The sequence below is a fragment of the Apodemus sylvaticus genome, chromosome 4 (assembly GCF_947179515.1).
Source record: "Apodemus sylvaticus chromosome 4, mApoSyl1.1, whole genome shotgun sequence".
NCBI lineage: Eukaryota > Metazoa > Chordata > Mammalia > Rodentia > Muridae > Apodemus > Apodemus sylvaticus.
In genome coordinates, this window is record NC_067475.1 from 26,597,990 (window position 1) to 26,616,545 (window position 18,556).

General features: G+C 39.3%; 1 protein-coding gene and 1 pseudogene across 7 annotated transcripts in view; one reads left to right on the plus strand and one right to left on the minus strand.

Annotated features, from left to right (window-relative positions):
- Bank1 (B cell scaffold protein with ankyrin repeats 1) overlaps positions 1-14,602 on the plus strand; it is a 274,298-nt gene extending 259,696 nt beyond the window's left edge. For 5 of the 7 annotated variants that reach the window (XM_052179174.1, XM_052179170.1, XM_052179171.1 and 2 more), the window contains 6 exons: positions 1,741-1,919; positions 4,850-4,913; positions 9,772-9,801; positions 12,151-12,203; positions 13,485-13,549; positions 13,808-14,602. In XM_052179174.1, the coding sequence (XP_052035134.1) occupies positions 1,741-1,919; positions 4,850-4,913; positions 9,772-9,801; positions 12,151-12,203; positions 13,485-13,544 (386 nt within the window). In that variant the 3' untranslated portion in view covers positions 13,545-13,549; positions 13,808-14,602. The remainder of the gene's footprint in view (positions 1-1,740; positions 1,920-4,849; positions 4,914-9,771; positions 9,802-12,150; positions 12,204-13,484; positions 13,550-13,807) is intronic. The other 2 variants (XM_052179172.1, XM_052179173.1) reach the window with 2 other exon arrangements.
- Positions 14,603-15,558: 956 nt separating this feature from the next.
- On the minus strand, positions 15,559-17,968 carry LOC127682505 (protein argonaute-2-like; annotated as a pseudogene).
- Positions 17,969-18,556: the final 588 nt, after the last annotated feature.

The following is an 18,556-nucleotide window of genomic DNA, read 5'->3' on the forward strand; positions in this document are numbered from 1 at the left end:
TGTATATATACACTGTGTACTAATCAAACCAGGGGAGTTAATGTTTCTGTTTCATTATTGCTTTGTGCAGAGGTTTCAGCCTCCTCTCCTTTTGCTGTTCATAAAGTACCTAATAGGTTATTGTATGCTATGTTCGTCCCTGCACTGTTCTGGGGAACACTAGGATCTGTCACTTCTCTCTAGCTATATGCCTATTCAGGGGCCTCCTCTTGCTCCTCCTCTCCACCACTTGCCAGCAGGTAGCTCTGTGAATTCTATCTTCCAAGTGATATTTTTGGTAGCAGTCTCATGTAGGAGGGAACATGCAGACATTATTTTTTCATGCTGTGTCTTAGTTTACTTAACATGATGACTTTCAGTTGTGCTTTGGGGTCTGCTTTTATAGGAATTTCAGTGTTTTCTTCTAGTTCTGGGAGGGATGTCTTTGGTAGTTTGATGGTGTCGCCATTGAACCTGAAGATTGTTCTGACTGGATGGATATTCTACCTTCTAGTCCATGAACAATCATGGAGTTTTCTAGGTTGTAATGTTGTCTCTGTAATTTATACTGGAAGTTTTGCAATTTTCATTTGCATAGGTCTAATAGCTCCTTAAGTGTATTCCTAGTTACCATCCCCACCACCACTTTTTAGCTCTTGTGATATAATCTGTCACCTGGAGTGGCTGTGCTGGAGAGTCACGTGTGCTCTGCTGAATCATTTTCAGTCTGTGTGGCTTTGCTATTGTGGTAAGATATCTGCAGTTGGGTACCAGATATTGGGATCTGCACAGGTCTTTGACCCCTAGAGGTAAGTATAATTCAGACAGTAGCTGCCCTCACATAATAACATTATGCCTTCACAGGATGGGCTCTTGGGGTTTATGGGGAGAGAGTAGTTCTTCCTCTAGAGAAAAGCTGCCACACCTACAGGCAGACTTAGGTTGCTTCCTTAAATGGTCTGCATGCTGATGACAACAGGAAAACTTTCCAATAGCTGAGACTGCCAGTATCTGTGCTAAGGAGCTTTGCTGGAACTCTTCCACTGTCTCTGAAGAGTGTCTCTCTTCCCCAAGGCAGCCAGGGTGGCAGCTGTTGGCTCCTCCTGCTCTGATTCCATTTTGTAGTCTCAGGACTTCAAAGCTTCCAGCTTCTGCCTGGACAACTGTCACAGGTCCCTGACAGTCTCTTAACTCAAAGTTCAGCTCTCATCTTTTACTTTAGTTCCCACTGGGAAAAGGAGACAGGCCTTGTATCCCTCTGTTTAGCCACCATGGAATCCCCACCCACAGGATCTCATTTTAATTCATTCTCTCTCTCTCTCTCTCTCTCTCTCTCTCTCTCTCTCTCTCTCACACACACACACACACACACACACACACAAAATGGGGTGAGGGAATGACATTGTGTTTGAAAGCACATGACACATTTCCCTAGCACTAATCTTTTACAGTGATAAGGCTTATTCTTTTACCCATAAAGATGCAATGCATTACAAGTTTTATACTGTCTAAGCATTCCACAGATCTGAGATCTCAGTATGTGGGAGGCTGAGGCAAGAAGATCTTCAGTATGTGATCATCTTGGGTTACACAGTGATAACTTCTCTCAAAAATAGTGAAAAAATTTTACACTAGCTTATCATTTGACTATGAATATCAGTTAAGAGCAAGAAAATCCAATAGTTTATCATGTGGAGTGATTTTTGTCCCAGTAATTCAAGTGTAAATTTCCTACTAAAACATTTTCTTCTTGTATCATAGACAAAACTCGGATGGAGAGCCCAACCTTCCCTAGTACAAGGGATTATCTGACCACTGGGCAGGACGAACTGATCCTCCTGCAGGAGAGGGTCAAGAATGGGAAAATGTCTGTGGATGAAGCTCTAGAGAAATTTAAACATTGGCAGATGGGAAAGAGTGGTCTGGAAATGATTCAGCAGGTAATATGATCTTCTGGAACATTCCTTCACTTATAGACCTCCCTCTAGGCTCTTTAAACGTTTATTCTTCACAAAATAAAAAACATAGAGAACTCTTCTTTTGTCCTTAACTCACCACTAAAATGATGTTTGCAACAATCAGCTGAAAACTTGAGAAAACATATCCGAAGTCTGCACTGATGAGTCCATTTGTACAGATTCAATCTTGGAATCCATACCTCAAAATGAACACCAAATCAGTTTATAATCCCTGTCCTGAGTGCAGAGAACTTGTTTTTAATCTTATTGCTGAAATTAAGATGAAGCATTCCTACAAGGGATCAGTATTCTAAAATCTATAACAAGACTAGAATTAAAAAGAACAAAAAATGATATCACAGCAGTCATTTAATCCTAAATATGACCAATTTTAGCCATTCTTCTTATAAAATATGTCACCTATGCTATCTTGACTATTCTCTCAGTAAGAAATGTCCATGTCATATTCTACTTATCTCATGGGGTTTCCCACTCCTAAAATATTTTAAGGTTATATTCATTCCATGGCAGGAAGCCTCCTTGCCTCAGAACCCAGATCCCATGTATCTGCTTGATTAAACATATTTAATAAGCCAACTTGGGATGAAATACAGAGAGCTAATATTAGCTGAATATGCCACCCCTACCAAGAGATCATCTTTATTTCGAAAGACAATGTAGTTTCTTAATAATAGAAAAATGAGTCACTGTGATGAAATTTCAAACAATATAGCATCTTGGCCAAAGCAGTGTTAGTAATAGGACTTTCCAAACATCTGAGATCATAGCTTGTCAGACACCACCTACCTAGAACGGCAGCTCTGGTTGCCAGGCGATGACTGAAAGTGGTCCAGGTTTCACAATGCTAATCAAAGGCAATTATTTTTCCAAACAAATACTAAAGAAAGAACAGGGTAGCATTCTGCACCTGTGCATTCCTCATGAGCAGAATGACATTATTTCTCCATCTTTATCAATAGCATCACCTTGACAGTCACTCTAATCCTAACATGGGTAAAATGTATTCAAGTACAAACTCATGCAACTCATTTTGCTTCTAGGGATTACCTATACTTTATCCTTCTCAACCCCTAATAAAAATAAAGATTTCAATTCAGTTTACTGTAATACAGCTTCTTAGAAATTACTTCCCTAAATCTTTCTTGAAACACTTGTTTCAATTTTGCATGTATGTTTATATCCACATAGACCTATTTAAGGCAATGCATACACACCTGTGCTCACTTTCCCTATACTTCACATTATTTTCCATATTCCTCTTCTAGCAGCAAATGTTTTCATTCAAACCCTGGAAATGAATTTATCAGTGGTTATTGTGACATGGCTGGTAGAGGATTGCACTGGGGAAAATGGTTCATTTTCATGTATGTAAATGAAAGAATTTGAAGGGTGGGGAAGAGTCACGTAGAATCCCCAGCCCTGAAGATGAGGTGGTGACCTTTTACTGCCCCCCTTGTTGGCATGCCCAAGGCATACAGCTCCATTCAGAAGAGAGCATCTGCAATGCCATGGAAATAGCCTCCAGAAAAGAGGCTTTCTTGAGGACAAACAACCAACTTCTTCTAAAGAAATGTATGGAATGCTAGAGTGATTTTTTTGTTTCTGCTAAAATGATAATAGATGATGCTAAACAGAATATTTTGAAAACAAAGATCACAAATATTCTGAGAAAAGGAATCTAGTTTCATAGTATTCTCCCCAGGACATATATATACGTGTGTGTGTGTGTGTGTGTGTGTGTGTGTGTGTGTGTGTGTTAGAAATGCATGATATGCAGGTGTTGGAGAGGGTGTGGAGAAAGAGGAACACTCCTCCACTGCTGGTGGGGTTGCAAATTGGTACAACCACTCTGGAAATCAGTCTGGCGGTTCCTCCGAAAACTGGGCACCTTACTTCCAGAAGATCCTGCTATACCACTCCTGGGCATATACCCAGAAGACTCCCCACCATGTAATAAGGATACATGTTCTACTATGTTCATAGCAGACCTATTTGTAATTGCCAGATGCTGGAAAGAACCCAGGTATCCCTCAATAGAAGAGTGGATGCAAAAAATGTGGTATATCTACACAATGGAGTACTATTCAGCCATTAGAAACAATGAATTCATGAAATTCTTAGGCAAATGGATGGAGCTAGAGAATATCATACTAAGTGAGGTAACCCAGACTCAAAAGGTGAATCATGGTATGCACTCACTAATAAGTGGATATTAACCTAGAAAACTGGAATACCCAAAACATAATCCACACATCAAATGAGGTACAAGAAGAAAGGAGGAGTGGCCCCTGGTTCTGGAAAGACTCAGTGAAACAGTATTCAGCAAAACCAGAACGGGGAAGTGGGAAGGGGTGGGTGGGAGGACAGGGGAAGAGAAGGGGACTTGCGGGACTTTCGGGGAGTGGGGGGGCTAGAAAAGGGGAAATCATTTGAAATGTAAATAAATTATATCGAATAAAAAAAAGAAATGCATGATATATATATATATATTAGAAATGCAGTACCAAGAAAAAATATACCTCATGGAGGCTGGAGATGGGCTGCAATCAGCATTCAGCCATCTGGTGTAGCTGGCTAGACCATGAAAGATGTAAGCATGAAACTAAGCTCCGTTTCTAATCCTGACTTAAAACTGTAATTTAGAGAAGTTAGCCTCCCTACACTTCAGTTTCTAGCTCTATAAAACAGGATGCTACCGTTTTACTGTCATGAAGATTAAGATAATGCATAGAGTGCCAAAGATAGTTTGGACATCTTAAAGGTAAACAACTTATTCCTAAGTAGTAGTTTGGAGCAGTGGTAATAGTGATAAATGCTTTCATTTTTGATCCATTAAAGATTTTAAATCTTGATACCTGTGTCCTGGTTCTATATTCTGTGCTTTCATTAAGGAAAAGCTACGCCAACTACGAGACAACATTATTGGGAAAAGACCAGAAGATGAAAATGCCTACGGTGAGTACAAGTTGTCTATTCCTGAAAAACGAGAATGGGATTGAGTAGAAATGAAGGAACTGGAGATCCGAATGGGCTTCAGTTCAAATCTTTACTTCCAACTCTTTGAGATGGGAACTTACTCTCTCTTGTTCCTTCTCTACAAAACAGGATTAGTCACATGTCCCTCAGGAGTGCTCTACTGACCCAGACTGAGCAGTGTTCTACTGACCCAGACTGAGCAGCCAATGCTCACCACTTCCATTTGTTTTCTATGTAACTTACAAATAAGAATATATTGTTCGCATGTTTTTTTTTTTTTTTGGTTATTATATGGGGAATCAAATAGGTGGGTCACTCCTAGAAAGTTAAGTCTCACAATTGTCCACATGTGGATCATTTTATATGCCATTTACCAGGTTGGTCTCCCTGGAAACCACATTGTTCTTGGCCATGCAGATTTCCCTTGCTAATAGTTAACAGTTGCCATGAGAACAGGGAAACACCTGTGCTAACAGACCAGTGTTATCATTAAGATGGTAAATCCACTTCAGAGATGAATAGCACACTCCATAATTGAAAGTAAGGTGTATTGTCAATATGAATCCACTCTTTTTGCCAAATCTTCCCTCTTACAAGAACAAATTTAAGACAACCACTAAGAACTTTTAACTTATAAACTTACAAATTTTATAAATAATTTTACTGAAAAATTATGTAAAAATTAGCAATTGTATCTAAAAAGCTCATATGGAATACTCATATTTCCTACAATATTCATACTAGATAGCTTTTGTTCATAATCAATAAGGATATAGGATTTGAGAAACTGAAAAAAAACCACACAGATTAGAATCTACCACACATTTTTTGTTTGAATTCAAAAATTAACACCAACATCTTAACAAAGCAATAGTTCTCTTATCAGCCACAGGGGAAAAAAACAGCACCAGGCAAACATTCCCATTTCATAAAATACAAATAGTTATCAAAGACGAGCAAGTGATTTTTGAGAGGTAGACACTAAGTAGGTGAAGCCTATATTGTCAGAGGCAGGCAAGACTTGTGTGGTGAATCTAACCACTGCTCACGGCTCTGCCAAAGGAGCATTAACAGACTGTGTGAGAGCACGGCATATGAGTCCTGTGATCTTGAGAATGTAGAGAGATCAGAGTTGAGACGACTGACTCTCGTGGAGTGTGCACTGAGCTGAGAAAAAGTGGGCTCAGAATCCCACAGAAGAACTTAAGTCTCCTTAAGTGTGATGAGTAAGGAAAGGGGAGCTGAGTGTGCGGTGTAACACTAGCCAAAGAGTATAGCTAGCAACCACTAGAACACAATGAGAGAACACACAATGAGAAAGAGAGCGAAACAGAGAGACAGAGACAGAGAGAGAAAAAGGGAGAGAGGGAGGGAGGGAGGGAGGGAAGGAGGGAGGGAGGGAAGGAAGGAAGGAGAGAGAAAGAAAGAAAAAGAGAAAGAACACTTCCAGAGAAAATATCCTTGAAACTTTGACACTTTTGGTGAAATAATAATGTTTATAGATAAATGTAGTTAGAAGATCTATAGGAAAAAATACAATGTAATAAACATTGAAGAATTTCATATAGGCAGAAAGGATTAGTAACAGAAATAAATTTAGATCCGCATTAAGGGGATAAAAACATGGAATATAAATACCTCATATGAATGAGGTATTTATAGACAGTTATGTTTGCTGTCTTTTGGCAAATTATTTTAATGACAACTATTTAAGGCAGAATTTCAAGGATGAAGTTATTTCAATGATAGCACAAAGAACAGAGGCTGTAGTTAACTGGACTTGGGAGAAGTTTTATACATGATAAAGGAAGTGCAAAGTGTACACTGAAAAATCAGTGAAGACAAATGAAGACGGGGATGACATAGTAACTGTGGGGGGCGAACGGTGGGAAACAGGGCAGGGGCTCTGTTATCTCAAAGTACTTTGAGAAATTGAATAAAGCAAGAATTTAAAAATTAAAATAAGGGACTGGAGAGGTGGCTCAACAGTGAGAAGCACTTGCTGCTCTTGCAGAGGACTGCCAACCACCCACAAGGCTTCCCAGTGCCCACATGATGGTTCACAACCATGTCTTCTCGGGGTTCTGTCTCCCTCTTCTGCCCTGTATGAGAACTGCTCGCCTTTGTTACGCATTCAGGCAAACACTCATGAAAAATAACAAAGACGAAAACCTAGGAAATCAGTAGAGGAATTAACTGGAATAGTAAGACATATTTAATTCTGAAGAATCATGAACATTGCAAAATCAGTACATAACAAAGTGGATACCAAAAATGCAAGAAAAATAACAGTGGTAGCATACTGAGTCAATCAATATCTATATCAATAATTGTGCTCAATCCAAATTAATTGATTAAACACTTCATTTTAAAAGAATATGTGTTTATGCTGCATACAAAAAGATGACCTATATTTAGAAGGTCTAAAAAAAACATATATTTTAAATGAAGGTTAGATAGCTTGAAAGTGGAGATCTACCACTATGCCAAGAGTTAAGAAAGCTGTGGTGGCCCTGTTAATACAGGACAAGATAATATAAAGATAAAACCCATGGCAGGAGATAAAAGAATACATTATATAAGAATAAAGTATAGCAGCCTAGATGTTTCTTTCTTTTTTGTTACAGATATGCTTATAAGTTTTATCAGAAGCAATGAAGCAAAATTTAGCAATACTCAGAAATGTTCTCACTTTTTCTCAGTAGTTAACATCTGACAGAAATCAATAAGGATACAGAGACTTGAATGACAACCAATTTCAACCAATTTGGCATTTACTGAATAAGGCATAAAAGCACTGAGCTCGCATGGCTACTGAGATGGAGCATGTGCTGAGTCTTCAAAAGTTTCAGTACACTCAGGAAGATCAAAATGTTAAGAGAACATTCCCTGCATGTTGCAGATTTATTACAAATATGTAAGAATCAAGACAATGTTTCACAAATAATCTTTGTACCAAATAAGAAATTACAGAAATTGTAGAATGAAGCAAACTGCAGTTAACAGCTAAATGGGAGGAAATTTATGGCCACAAGAGTGAAAAGCGTATACTTATTTCTATGTGGCGTTTTAAGAGATTGCTAATATCTTCTAGACTTAAGAAACATGAATTGAGTAGGGAACTGGGAGAAGAGGAAATATAAACAGAGGCAAATAAAGTAAGCGGAATTCCAAAGACTGTCAGAAGAGAATATAAACAGGGAAGACTTTATTCTGAGCTTTGTAGTAACCAAATTAAAAAAAAAATGAGGGAGAAAAATGTGCTTTATTTTAGGTTCATCTCTCCACGCGGTTGTAGTGTAACAATTTCAAAGCTTCATATAGTCTAGGACTAGTCTAACAAATAAATATACTATAGATAATGACAGGTTCCTATAGTCAGAGAAGGGAGAGTAAGCTGTGTTAAGAGGAGACTGATATGAGTATCATGAAGGACCATCAAATTCAGAGGTAAAAGATAACAAGTTACGGCTGCTAATATATACATTTCAGATGGGTAAGGATAGAAGTAACACAGACACACACACACACACACACACACAATCATATATTTGCATGTAAATCTGTCTGCTGAGAGGATCTAAGAACAGTGATAACCCAGCGCTTACCAACACACCTAACCCCCAGATCTTAATTTACGAAAGCAAACAGCCACCAATTCATTGCATAAAAGATGAGTGACATCATTAGTACACAGGGAAACACAAGCAAGTGAGAATGAGATAGAGGCCAGTTGTTTGCTGGAGACTGGCGGGAGCCTGGCTTCCAAAGGCTGCCAGCCCAGCCCAAGGATGGGTTAGATTTAGAACTGGGTGTGCATGACTGCTCATGGAAGGTCAAAGTACATAATAATTGTGAAAAGGTCAGATACACGCTTAGGATATGGTCTGGGGATCCCAGCCCTGGGTAATTTTTTTTTAATACAAGTTAAACATTGTACCACCAAAAAAAAAAAAAAAAAAAAAAAAAAAAAAAAAAAAAAAAGACATTCATAAAGACCATGGTGGCAATTTGATTCACCAGAGCGTCAAACAGTAACATACAGTATTACACTGCGCCTACATTTATGCTGTGATACTACTTAAGCAATAGGAATGAATGCTTTGCTCTCTCCCCCCTCTCTCTCTACATACCCCTTTCTCTTTCTTCCTCCCCATCTCCCCCTTTCCCCATGGTGACTTCCCTGGCCTTGGTCCTTGGGGCCATTAAACTCACCCTGAGAGTAGCTTCCCAATAAGCAGCCTTCCTTTAATAGGATATAAAAAGGAAAAAGAATGAACATTTCTACTACACATGATATAAGTGAATCCCAGCCTGTGTGCTACTGAGTGAAAGACACCAGACATGAAACGGAACAAGCTGTAAGATTCAAAGTTTCAGCCTTTCTAGATTCTGAGGATTAGCGAGGGAGTCTAAATACATATTCCATGCCTAGGAAAACTATTGGACGGATAGGTACATAGTTAAGTGGATTTGTTTTAAACATTATCAGCTTGTACACTTAGAAATGGTTAAACTATAATATGCAGCCATTTTTAAAAATTTAGATTTCTATAACAAATGGAGTATTTCAAACTAAAGGAATATCAGTGCACAGGAAGCAGGGTTCCATCAGTGCTCAAGCAAGATCATAACACCTCAGGATAAGTGTCGGGGAAAAAATCATAATGAGAGGCTTGGAGTCTCACAATAGGCAGAGGTAAGATTAGTCTTTTCATCTTGTTGTAAATTTAAATCACCTCAAAGGCAGAAAGCCATCAAACAATAAAAAAAAGGTCACTTGAGATAAATATTAAACAAACCTCACAGAATATGATTTGTTTGTCTTGTCTTATAGATAAACTGACCATTGTGCACCACACAAGTAGTAAGTATTAAATGAATGATTAAAACTAAAAGTACATATTAAATGTTTTGTACTTGATGTAAACATAGCACTTCAGTGTCATTGTACAGCCTTGCATAGACTGCATCTTTATGTGTAAAACCATCTGACATCAAATATAAAAGTGTGCAGCCAGGAGCATCCATAATGAAGAAAAGAGACTGTGACTTGACTAGTTGTGTCCTTTGGCACATAATTTAAGTTCTTTGTCTTCATCTGCTTTTGTTCCTTAATTAGCAAAGTATTCGGTGTCTTAGAAGATTTTGAGAAATATTGGTGTTAAATTCTCCGGAAATGTTTGGCTGAATGCAACAGTGAATCTTTCCAGTAGTGGCTTCTCTTTGTGGAGATTTTTGTCAACCTCATTCAACTTTTCAAAGAACGAGCTCTTATATTTATTCAGTGTGTTGTCCCTTTAGTCCCTGTTGTCATTTTTCCCTCTACTTTTTATTCTCGACATCTATTGTGTTTAGGTTTGCCTTGTTGTTCAAGAGACTTCTGAAATACCATTATGTTATTTGAGATTTCTCTTGTTTTATTTATGTATGTATTTTTTACTGCTATTGCTCATAGTTATAAACTTTCTTTTAAGACTGTAGTAGCTGAATTCAGAGGACGTGCTAAGGTGTACTATTGGGGTTTGTTGTTGCTCCTGGGATTTTTAAAACAAATTCCTCCTTGAACTCTTTAATGCTACACTACTTGTTCCAAAGTAAATTCTTCAGTCTCTGGGTATTTGTGTCATTTCTGAGGTTTTCCTGCTGGTAACTTACATTTTTATTCTATTGTAGCCTGGGAAGATACATGTAATTGTGCCAACAGAGTGATTGTTTTTTAGTTAATAATAACTTTGTGTCATAGGATATGATCAATATAAAGATTGATATAAATATTAGAATAGAATAGTGAAAGTCTACTGGTATTATTGTGGTGGTGTCTATGTGATCTCTTATGCCTTTTAGTATTTGTTGTATAACACACAGTATGCAGTGCATGCATGTTTACAGTTCTTCTATCTGCTTAATGAATGTTTTCTTTCTTAATATGTAAGGTCCCTCCTTATCTCTTCTGACTAGTTTTGGTCTGATGTCTGCTTTAGCGAGCATGATAATTGCTATGCTTCCTTGCTTATGTCCTTCCTTTGATTAGTATGTAGAGTTTTCATCCCTTTACACTCAGTTTTTCAATGACTTTGCTAGGCAAGCGAACTTCTGGAGACAGTGAATAATTGAATCTTGTTTTTAAATCCAGTCAGCTAGCCTATGACTTGTTAGAAAGTTGAGAACATTTTCATTAGAGTTATTGATGAGAGGGGCTTGCTAATTCCCATTATTGTGGTTGGCTACATCAGGGTTTTTCTTTTCCTCCTCTTGTATTAGTGTTGGAGGTCTGTTGATTAGCTATGCTGGGCAGAATTGATCTCTTACCCCCTCTTATTAGTGTGTTCACCTCATGGCATAAATCCTTTCATGTGTTCTCATGAATGAATCAATCTCAGTTTTTCATATATAAAATGTAAATGAAAAATATACATGGGAATTTCTTATAAAGGATGATAATGGTTTATGGAACTGGATTCTGATGGTTAGTAAATGGAAGTCTCAGATAGAGGAAACTAAATTGTGCAACATAAAGATTCATATGAATGTGATGAGAAGAGAAATATATGAAAACATCGGGAGGGAAAAGAAAAGTTAGAGGCCAGATAGAGAGCTCTTGCCAACCAGCTTAAACCACCAACTGTGAGAAGGAGAAGCAGTAGAACTGTACTGTGTAGCTGGGCTGGAAATGGGGCTCTTGTGGTAACATTAGAGGACCTCATGAGCTCGTGGTAACTCATAAGCTGCCAGTTCAGAGCCTCGGAAGCTGTGCTTTGCAACTGGCCAGTCCTGTCAAATGGTGAAAGAGAAAAGGATTTAGTGAGGTAGAGGTTGTTATGATTAGGATTTGAAAATTATTTCTAGACACAGCTGACTCCTCAATATACAGCTCAGGTCAGTCTGTGTGGAAATAATGTTCAGTGTACCAAGAGTACTCATTTAATTTAATGTACCCTTGGTATCTGTTTAATACTTTTTTGCATTCAGTACTCACATCCAAGTCTTTGTGTTACTTTAATGGATGAAGATAGAGATAGATAGATAGATAGATAGATAGATAGATAGATAGATACATAGATACATAGATACATAGATACATAGATACATAGATACATAGATACATAGATACATAGATACATAGATAGATTAATTATATGTTATATATTATTAATTATATGTTATTAATTGCATTAATTATAAACATAAATAAATAAAAAGTCTGTGTTTATAGGCAATACTGCCCACAATGAAAATATGTTGTACAACAGTCCCTTCAACAGTAAGGTAGGTTGGGTTCATTTTTGTTTTTATAATGCAAAGGAAGAATTTCTCTGTTAAGTAACAAAAGTTTTTCATCTTGCCTAGTCTTTGAACCAATATGATTCAGAAAAGCTAGATAAGCATTCATATTTAATATCAATGAATAGTAATTTCAGGAAATGTATTATTTAGAAAAAATAAAGATGGAATTCTTAGTGGGGATCCCAGTGTGTCCATGAAAAAAAAGTGTTAGAGAAGTTAAATATATCACTTCTAACAATATAAATAGAACGAGAATTTTATTTGGGAAACATAGTCCTATAGACAACTAATAGGAAATATGTAGTCCCAAAAATATTGATTTTGCAAATATGCAGCATTTCATAATGTAAATAAGAAATTGCTAAATGCTTAAGAAGAATATTGAGCCAGGAGAGCATGTTTGGAAATCCAGATACTTCAGGCCATCATAGTGAGTGTCCTGCCTTCAGATTCTTTATGAAAAGCACAGTATTTCTGCAGTTGGCACACGTGACACCAGAAATGAGCATGGTCGTCAAGAGTGATGTCGCCCTTGGATTTCTTGCTTTAACACAAGATTAAAAGTCCATGGAAAACTTCCTAAGGGAAGCATCTTAGTTTTCCAAAGTAGAACTAACTGTTTTTGCTATCTTGTCTCAAATAAATAATATTTTTCATTAAAGTCATTTACACTTAAGAATAATTTGAAGCACTTACATTTCTGGATTTCATGGCCCACTATAGAGTTTGCCAACTTTTTTACTCACTGGAGTGCAGAATTGGAGGCTTCAGTGAAGCACAAGAGTTTATAAAAATGCTTTTCCAAAGAGACTTATTAAAATCTGAAGGAAACTATATATTTTTTAATATATAGTTTTATATATATGTATATATGTATATGTTTAATTTTTGAAATCTGTTTTTTAAAACATGAAAAATTTTGGATAAGAAAGGGTGTAAGTTCCCAATGCCTAATGATTTACTTTTAAAACTAAAGCAAACTTTGAGCCACGCATGTGGCATTGGCCTATAATCCCAGCACTGAACAGCCCAAGAAAGGGAGGGAGCAAATACCAGGTCGGCCTAGATGACACAGGGAGATGATGCAACAAAAGACGTCAAACCCTAAGATTTGGGTACAGCCTCACTGTGGCTGCTTCCTTTAAGATGGAGGGTTGTATTCTCCCCAGAACTGTGTGACAGCTTTGCTTTATCATGCCTCCTGGCTGAGCCTTCAAATGGAAAAGCCTTGGTCCTATGTCATTTTTATTTTTTAATTTCCAGTTTCCCGCTCCAATCCAAGTTGAAAAGGAATTTGGTTTCTGCTTCAAAAAAGATCACTAAAAAAGGTAACACAGGAACATCATTTCTTAAGAATCCTAAACTGGGCATGATATGGGTTTCAATCAATAATTTAAGAATCTTTAAATATTTCATTGACTTCTCTGGAAAGAATAAACATGTGGCTTTTTTGTTTTGTTTTTTTAGGTAAAGAAAAATGTTCCTTAGAAAGATTTATAGAAGGGGAGATTTTAAGCTAGGTAATAAATGTCCAATGATGGATGATTCACCATCCCCTAATCCATTTCTTGTGATCTTATTTTCAGATCATTATAATCAAACTCAAGAATCTGCAACCATGTTGCACCTAGGTGAAGCAAGCCTCATTCTGGAATATCTGGTCTCTGGGGCTAATCTACATGTACAAAGGACACAAGCGTGCCTTTGGATTTCAGAATGTGTCAGCACCACAATTCATTGATACTATACAACTTCAGCTGGATATAACAAAAGATGGAGACTTATGACATTCTCTGAAAATCCATTCATTTTTACCACAACTTTTATCACTGGAGCACCTCATTTTCCCATCTTAAAAATTAAAGAAAAAAATCAGACAAGTAAAATGCAGTCTAGCAAAATTATGGAACCAAACTATAAAGATTGTTCTTCCCGTTGTTCCTCTCCTTCAACTAAGAACTTAGTCTATATTTGCTCTTTAATGACAATCTTCCGTCTGCCTTTCTTGCATTTAGAACCATGATGTTCTTGTGACATCCTGTTTTCAGATAGCTTCTTCTACTTACTGTCTATTTGAATCTTTGAAATGTACTTTTATTCACAGTTTTCTTTAGTTGATGGTGTTTGGTGTTTTGGTGATAAGCAAGCACTCTGCCAGCGAACCAGTCTTCAGCCCTCTACACTGTTTTCTGAAGTCATGTTAAATGTTCTATTAATTAATAATGTGTACTGTGAGATTTCAGAACATGGATGCATCACATGTTGGCTGTGTTCATCCTCGACTCTTCCAGAAGACCTTTTCCCATGCTGCCCTGTCCCCAAGTCCTTACTAAATGTCTTTCTCTCAAATTAAAAGATACTTTTACAAATTGTTTTTATTATCCAGAGCCTGTGACTTCGTCTGCCTATTTCATAGAAACAGATTGCCAGCTTAGACTAGAGTACAAGTTTTATCACACTGATTTTCATATAAAATGCTACCAACCAGTTGAATGTTTAAAACTCTTTCTGATTCTCCAGAATAACTTTATTAGGATTAACCACTAAATTTTCCTTTTTGTCTTTTTTTTTTTTTTTTTTTTTTTTTTTTGGTTTTTTGGATTTGGTTTTTTTCAAGACAGAGTTTCTCTGTATAGCCCTGGCTGTCCTGGAACTCACTCTGTAGACCAGGCTGGCCTCAAACTCAGAAATCTGCCTGCCTCTGCCTCCCAGAGTGCTGAGATTACAGGCGTGTGCCACCACCACCCGGCCTTTTTTGTCATCTTAAACTAACTAACAAACAAAATAATAGGGTTAATTTCAGTAGACAGGAATGATGTAATATAACAAATATTTATGATTGTTTTCCTAGTTTCCAAACAGTGATAGGAATATCTAGCTAAAGATGGTATTGCATTTCTCATATCTATTAATATTTCCAAATAATTGAGCTTATAGAAGTACCTCCTAATATAAGGTGCTTCTGAAATTCAATCCAGTTTCACATTCAATATTTCAGAAATGGCAGAAGTTGCACACACATTTCTACAGGTTGTCTCTGTAGACTGTCTCATCCAAATATTTGGGGAAAGCAATTGAAAAACTGATATATTTTCCAGATCCCTCAACAATCTATGACCAAAGCCCACAGTTAAACCAGTGACTTTATTTTTATTTAGAATGTGGAATTCAATGATGCATTAAGTGGCAACTTTAATAATTGTGACACATTAATTTACTTCTCTGAGGTCCAATATTATGTGCGTGAGAGAGAACGTGTGGATTTTTTCAAGTCTTTAATGCCAAGATCTAATTTAGAACCCCTGAATCCTGTGCTTATGATCTGGGCTGGCAAACGCTAACAATGGCCAAAGTGATGTCTTTTCTTGCACGTCTGGTTGGCCATAATCTGCAGCTCATCCGAAGAAAAACGATTGTCATCCCAAAGCACAGGGTAGTGGGAAGGACGGCTTGTCACCTGGATGCTGGCATGACTGCACAGGTAGAAGTCAAACTCAGTGGGGTTGGTGATCTTTGTGTCTATGGTTGTGCCTGCTGGAATGTTCCCAGTCTTTCCAACCTGCTCGTTTTTGTCTGTGCAGAAGAGGTGTGTGTGCTGCAGCTTCTGCTTCACGATGAATGTGATCCCTGGCTGATAGTTCTTCTCCAGCTTCATGTAGGCCTCTCTGATGGCCAGGAGCTCATGGTGGGAACTGGCCCTCGGAGACCCGCCAATGATGCTGGTGGGCTTGGAGCACTGAGATTTGTAGAACTGAAGGAGCAGCTCTAGCACCATAGCAGGCAGGTCCTGGGTGATCTCCTGTCACTATTGCTGTACGCGCGGTAGCACAGTAGCAGTTGGGATGTGCGTTCATGCTGCCCACACGGCAGCAACTGAAGGTTTTTTCCCATCCCCAGCTGGTTTGTGGGTGACATTGGCTCCCAGGAAGGTGACAGGTTGCTGGAACACTGGAGGCCTGCCCTGTGGCAGCAAGATGTTGTTGATGACTCCCAGTTTGATACTGATCTTTAAGTAGAGATTGGATAGGGTCTGTAGTGCGGTCCTCTGCACAATCTTCATCCTGACGCATTGTGTGGCCATCCCCAGCACAGAATCTCCCACAGGCTTGACTTCCTTATACACCGGAGTTTTGCAAGGCAGGGTGGCCACCACCAGCTGGAGACCAGCCTATGTGTTCTTCAGGTGCCGGCACATGGGCTCCACACTGTCTGCCCCCTATGAATATTTACAGAAGCAGGGCTGACCCTGGGTAGGCGTCCCAGCATCTCTTGAGATCTTTCTCAGTTGTTCAATGAAGGACTTGAGATGGACGTCTGTAAACTGGCACTGGGGTGCAAAGCGAGCGATGGATGGCCCACACCTTGATCTCAATGCCTGTGTGGAACTGCTTGTTTCTCAAGTCCCACACACCCTGGATAAGGGTGGCAATCGCTTTGTTCCGCCCCCCTCCCCTCCCCTCCCCCGTAGAGGACCCACCCAGTCACATCTGTCATCTCATCTTTCACCAGGATTCCAAATTGACAAGCATACGGGTCCGTATTGAAACTTGCACTTCGCCTCAATTTGTTTGATCTCCTCTGGCCGATCGGGTGCTGACCTGGCAGTTGTTCTGATCATGGTTGAAGTCTGATTGTCTGTTCACTTTTTTATACATCTCTGTCCAGCAACAATGTAACAGACTCCAAAGGAAGTAGGTGTGTTTCTGCCCCTGTCCAACTTGTAAACATGGGCGATGGGAATGGCACAGAACCAACTCGTTCCTGTCCTTGAAGTACGGGGCTACTGTACACTCCACTGTGGGCCCGCTCTCCTGCTGCAGTGGGACTGGTGACTGGCAGGCCACCGGCTCACATTGCAGACACAGTACTTCCTCTTCATCTGACCACAATCTGTTATCTCCACCTTTAGACATTTAATTTCTTTGGTAAACATTGCCCCTTGGGAATCTGTCAGAGGGTTTTGTTGTTCTTCGATACTTTTAAAATCCAAAACTTCACAAAGAAACTCTTATCACTGGCTGTGCCTTGTGAAACGCTGTGGCCGATACATCAGAATTCAGCATCATTTTCCAAAGAGAAGGTCAGGTTGGACGGACTGACTGAAGCCATACCATACTTCTCTGCCCCCACCCGGAGGACTGGAACAGCCTATAGATGCAGTGAAGAAGGAATGGCCAACAGGGATGTGCCTCATGGACGGCAAGTGCCTCATGACAACGCCCAGGGCCTGGATCTTCTCGAAGGGGCCCCTGGGCAGCTGCCTCGAAAGTGCATCCTGTCACGCCTGCAGGCTTACGCATGACACTCACCTGGTGGATACCTTGAAGATATCCAAGGTAGCTTTGCCTTATCCTGACAGCGTGACTTCCGGTTCCACCTAGTCCCTGCCGATTGGAAGGCGCATCGCTGTGTACAGATTCTTCCTTCCATCAAACAGTGGCTTCCGGTCCCCGAAGATCTGGGTTTTAAAGTGCAGAACCGTGTGCTCCACTATGCCCCTCCTCACTCTCCCAGGGCATCCCTCAGGCTTGATGTCTAATTCATTGTGATATCTGTCAATTTGGGGGATGTCCATTTCAAAGAAATCGGCCTGTAGTTTTATTGTTCTCCTAGTGGTGCCAAAGTCCTGCCCGGCCGAGGTGGTGGAGGTGGTGGCTTGAAGGCATATCCTGGGATGGGTGATGTAGGAGCAGGAGACACAAGAACAGGGCAGACCGAGTACATGGAGCTGCTGCCTGCCGAGGGTCCCACCAAGAGCCATGAGGAGCCCGCCACTCAATCCGCCCTGGTGTGGCAGCCTCAGTTTATCCAACGGGGCTGGGGCGGAAATTGTCTTCATTTTTATCTGTCACTTTCATGCAACATGTGGGAAAACGAGGATTCATCACTCCCCTCTCTTCAACCTCTCAAACCATCTCCCTACTGAGCAAAGCCTGCTGGGTCAAGCCTAGGGGCCATCTTAAATAAAGGGACTGGGAATGGAGACTGCGAGTTATCCCTCGCTTCCCTTTGCTATGCCTCTTTGGCCTGATGAAGTAGTCACATGTCAACTGCCACAGAGTGCAAGAAAAGACGCCACTTTGGCCATTGTTAGCGTTTGCCAGCCTAGTTCCTAAGCACAGGATTCAGGGGTTCTAAATTAGATCTTGGCATTAAAGACTTGAAAAAAAATCCACACTTTCTCTCTCGCACACATAATATTGAATCTCAGAGAAGTAAATTAATGTGTCACAATTATTAAAGTTGCCACTTTATGCACATTGAATTCCACATTTTAAATAAAAATAAAGTCAATGGTTTAACTCAAAATGTCCTGTGGTTTTGATGGTTATTCA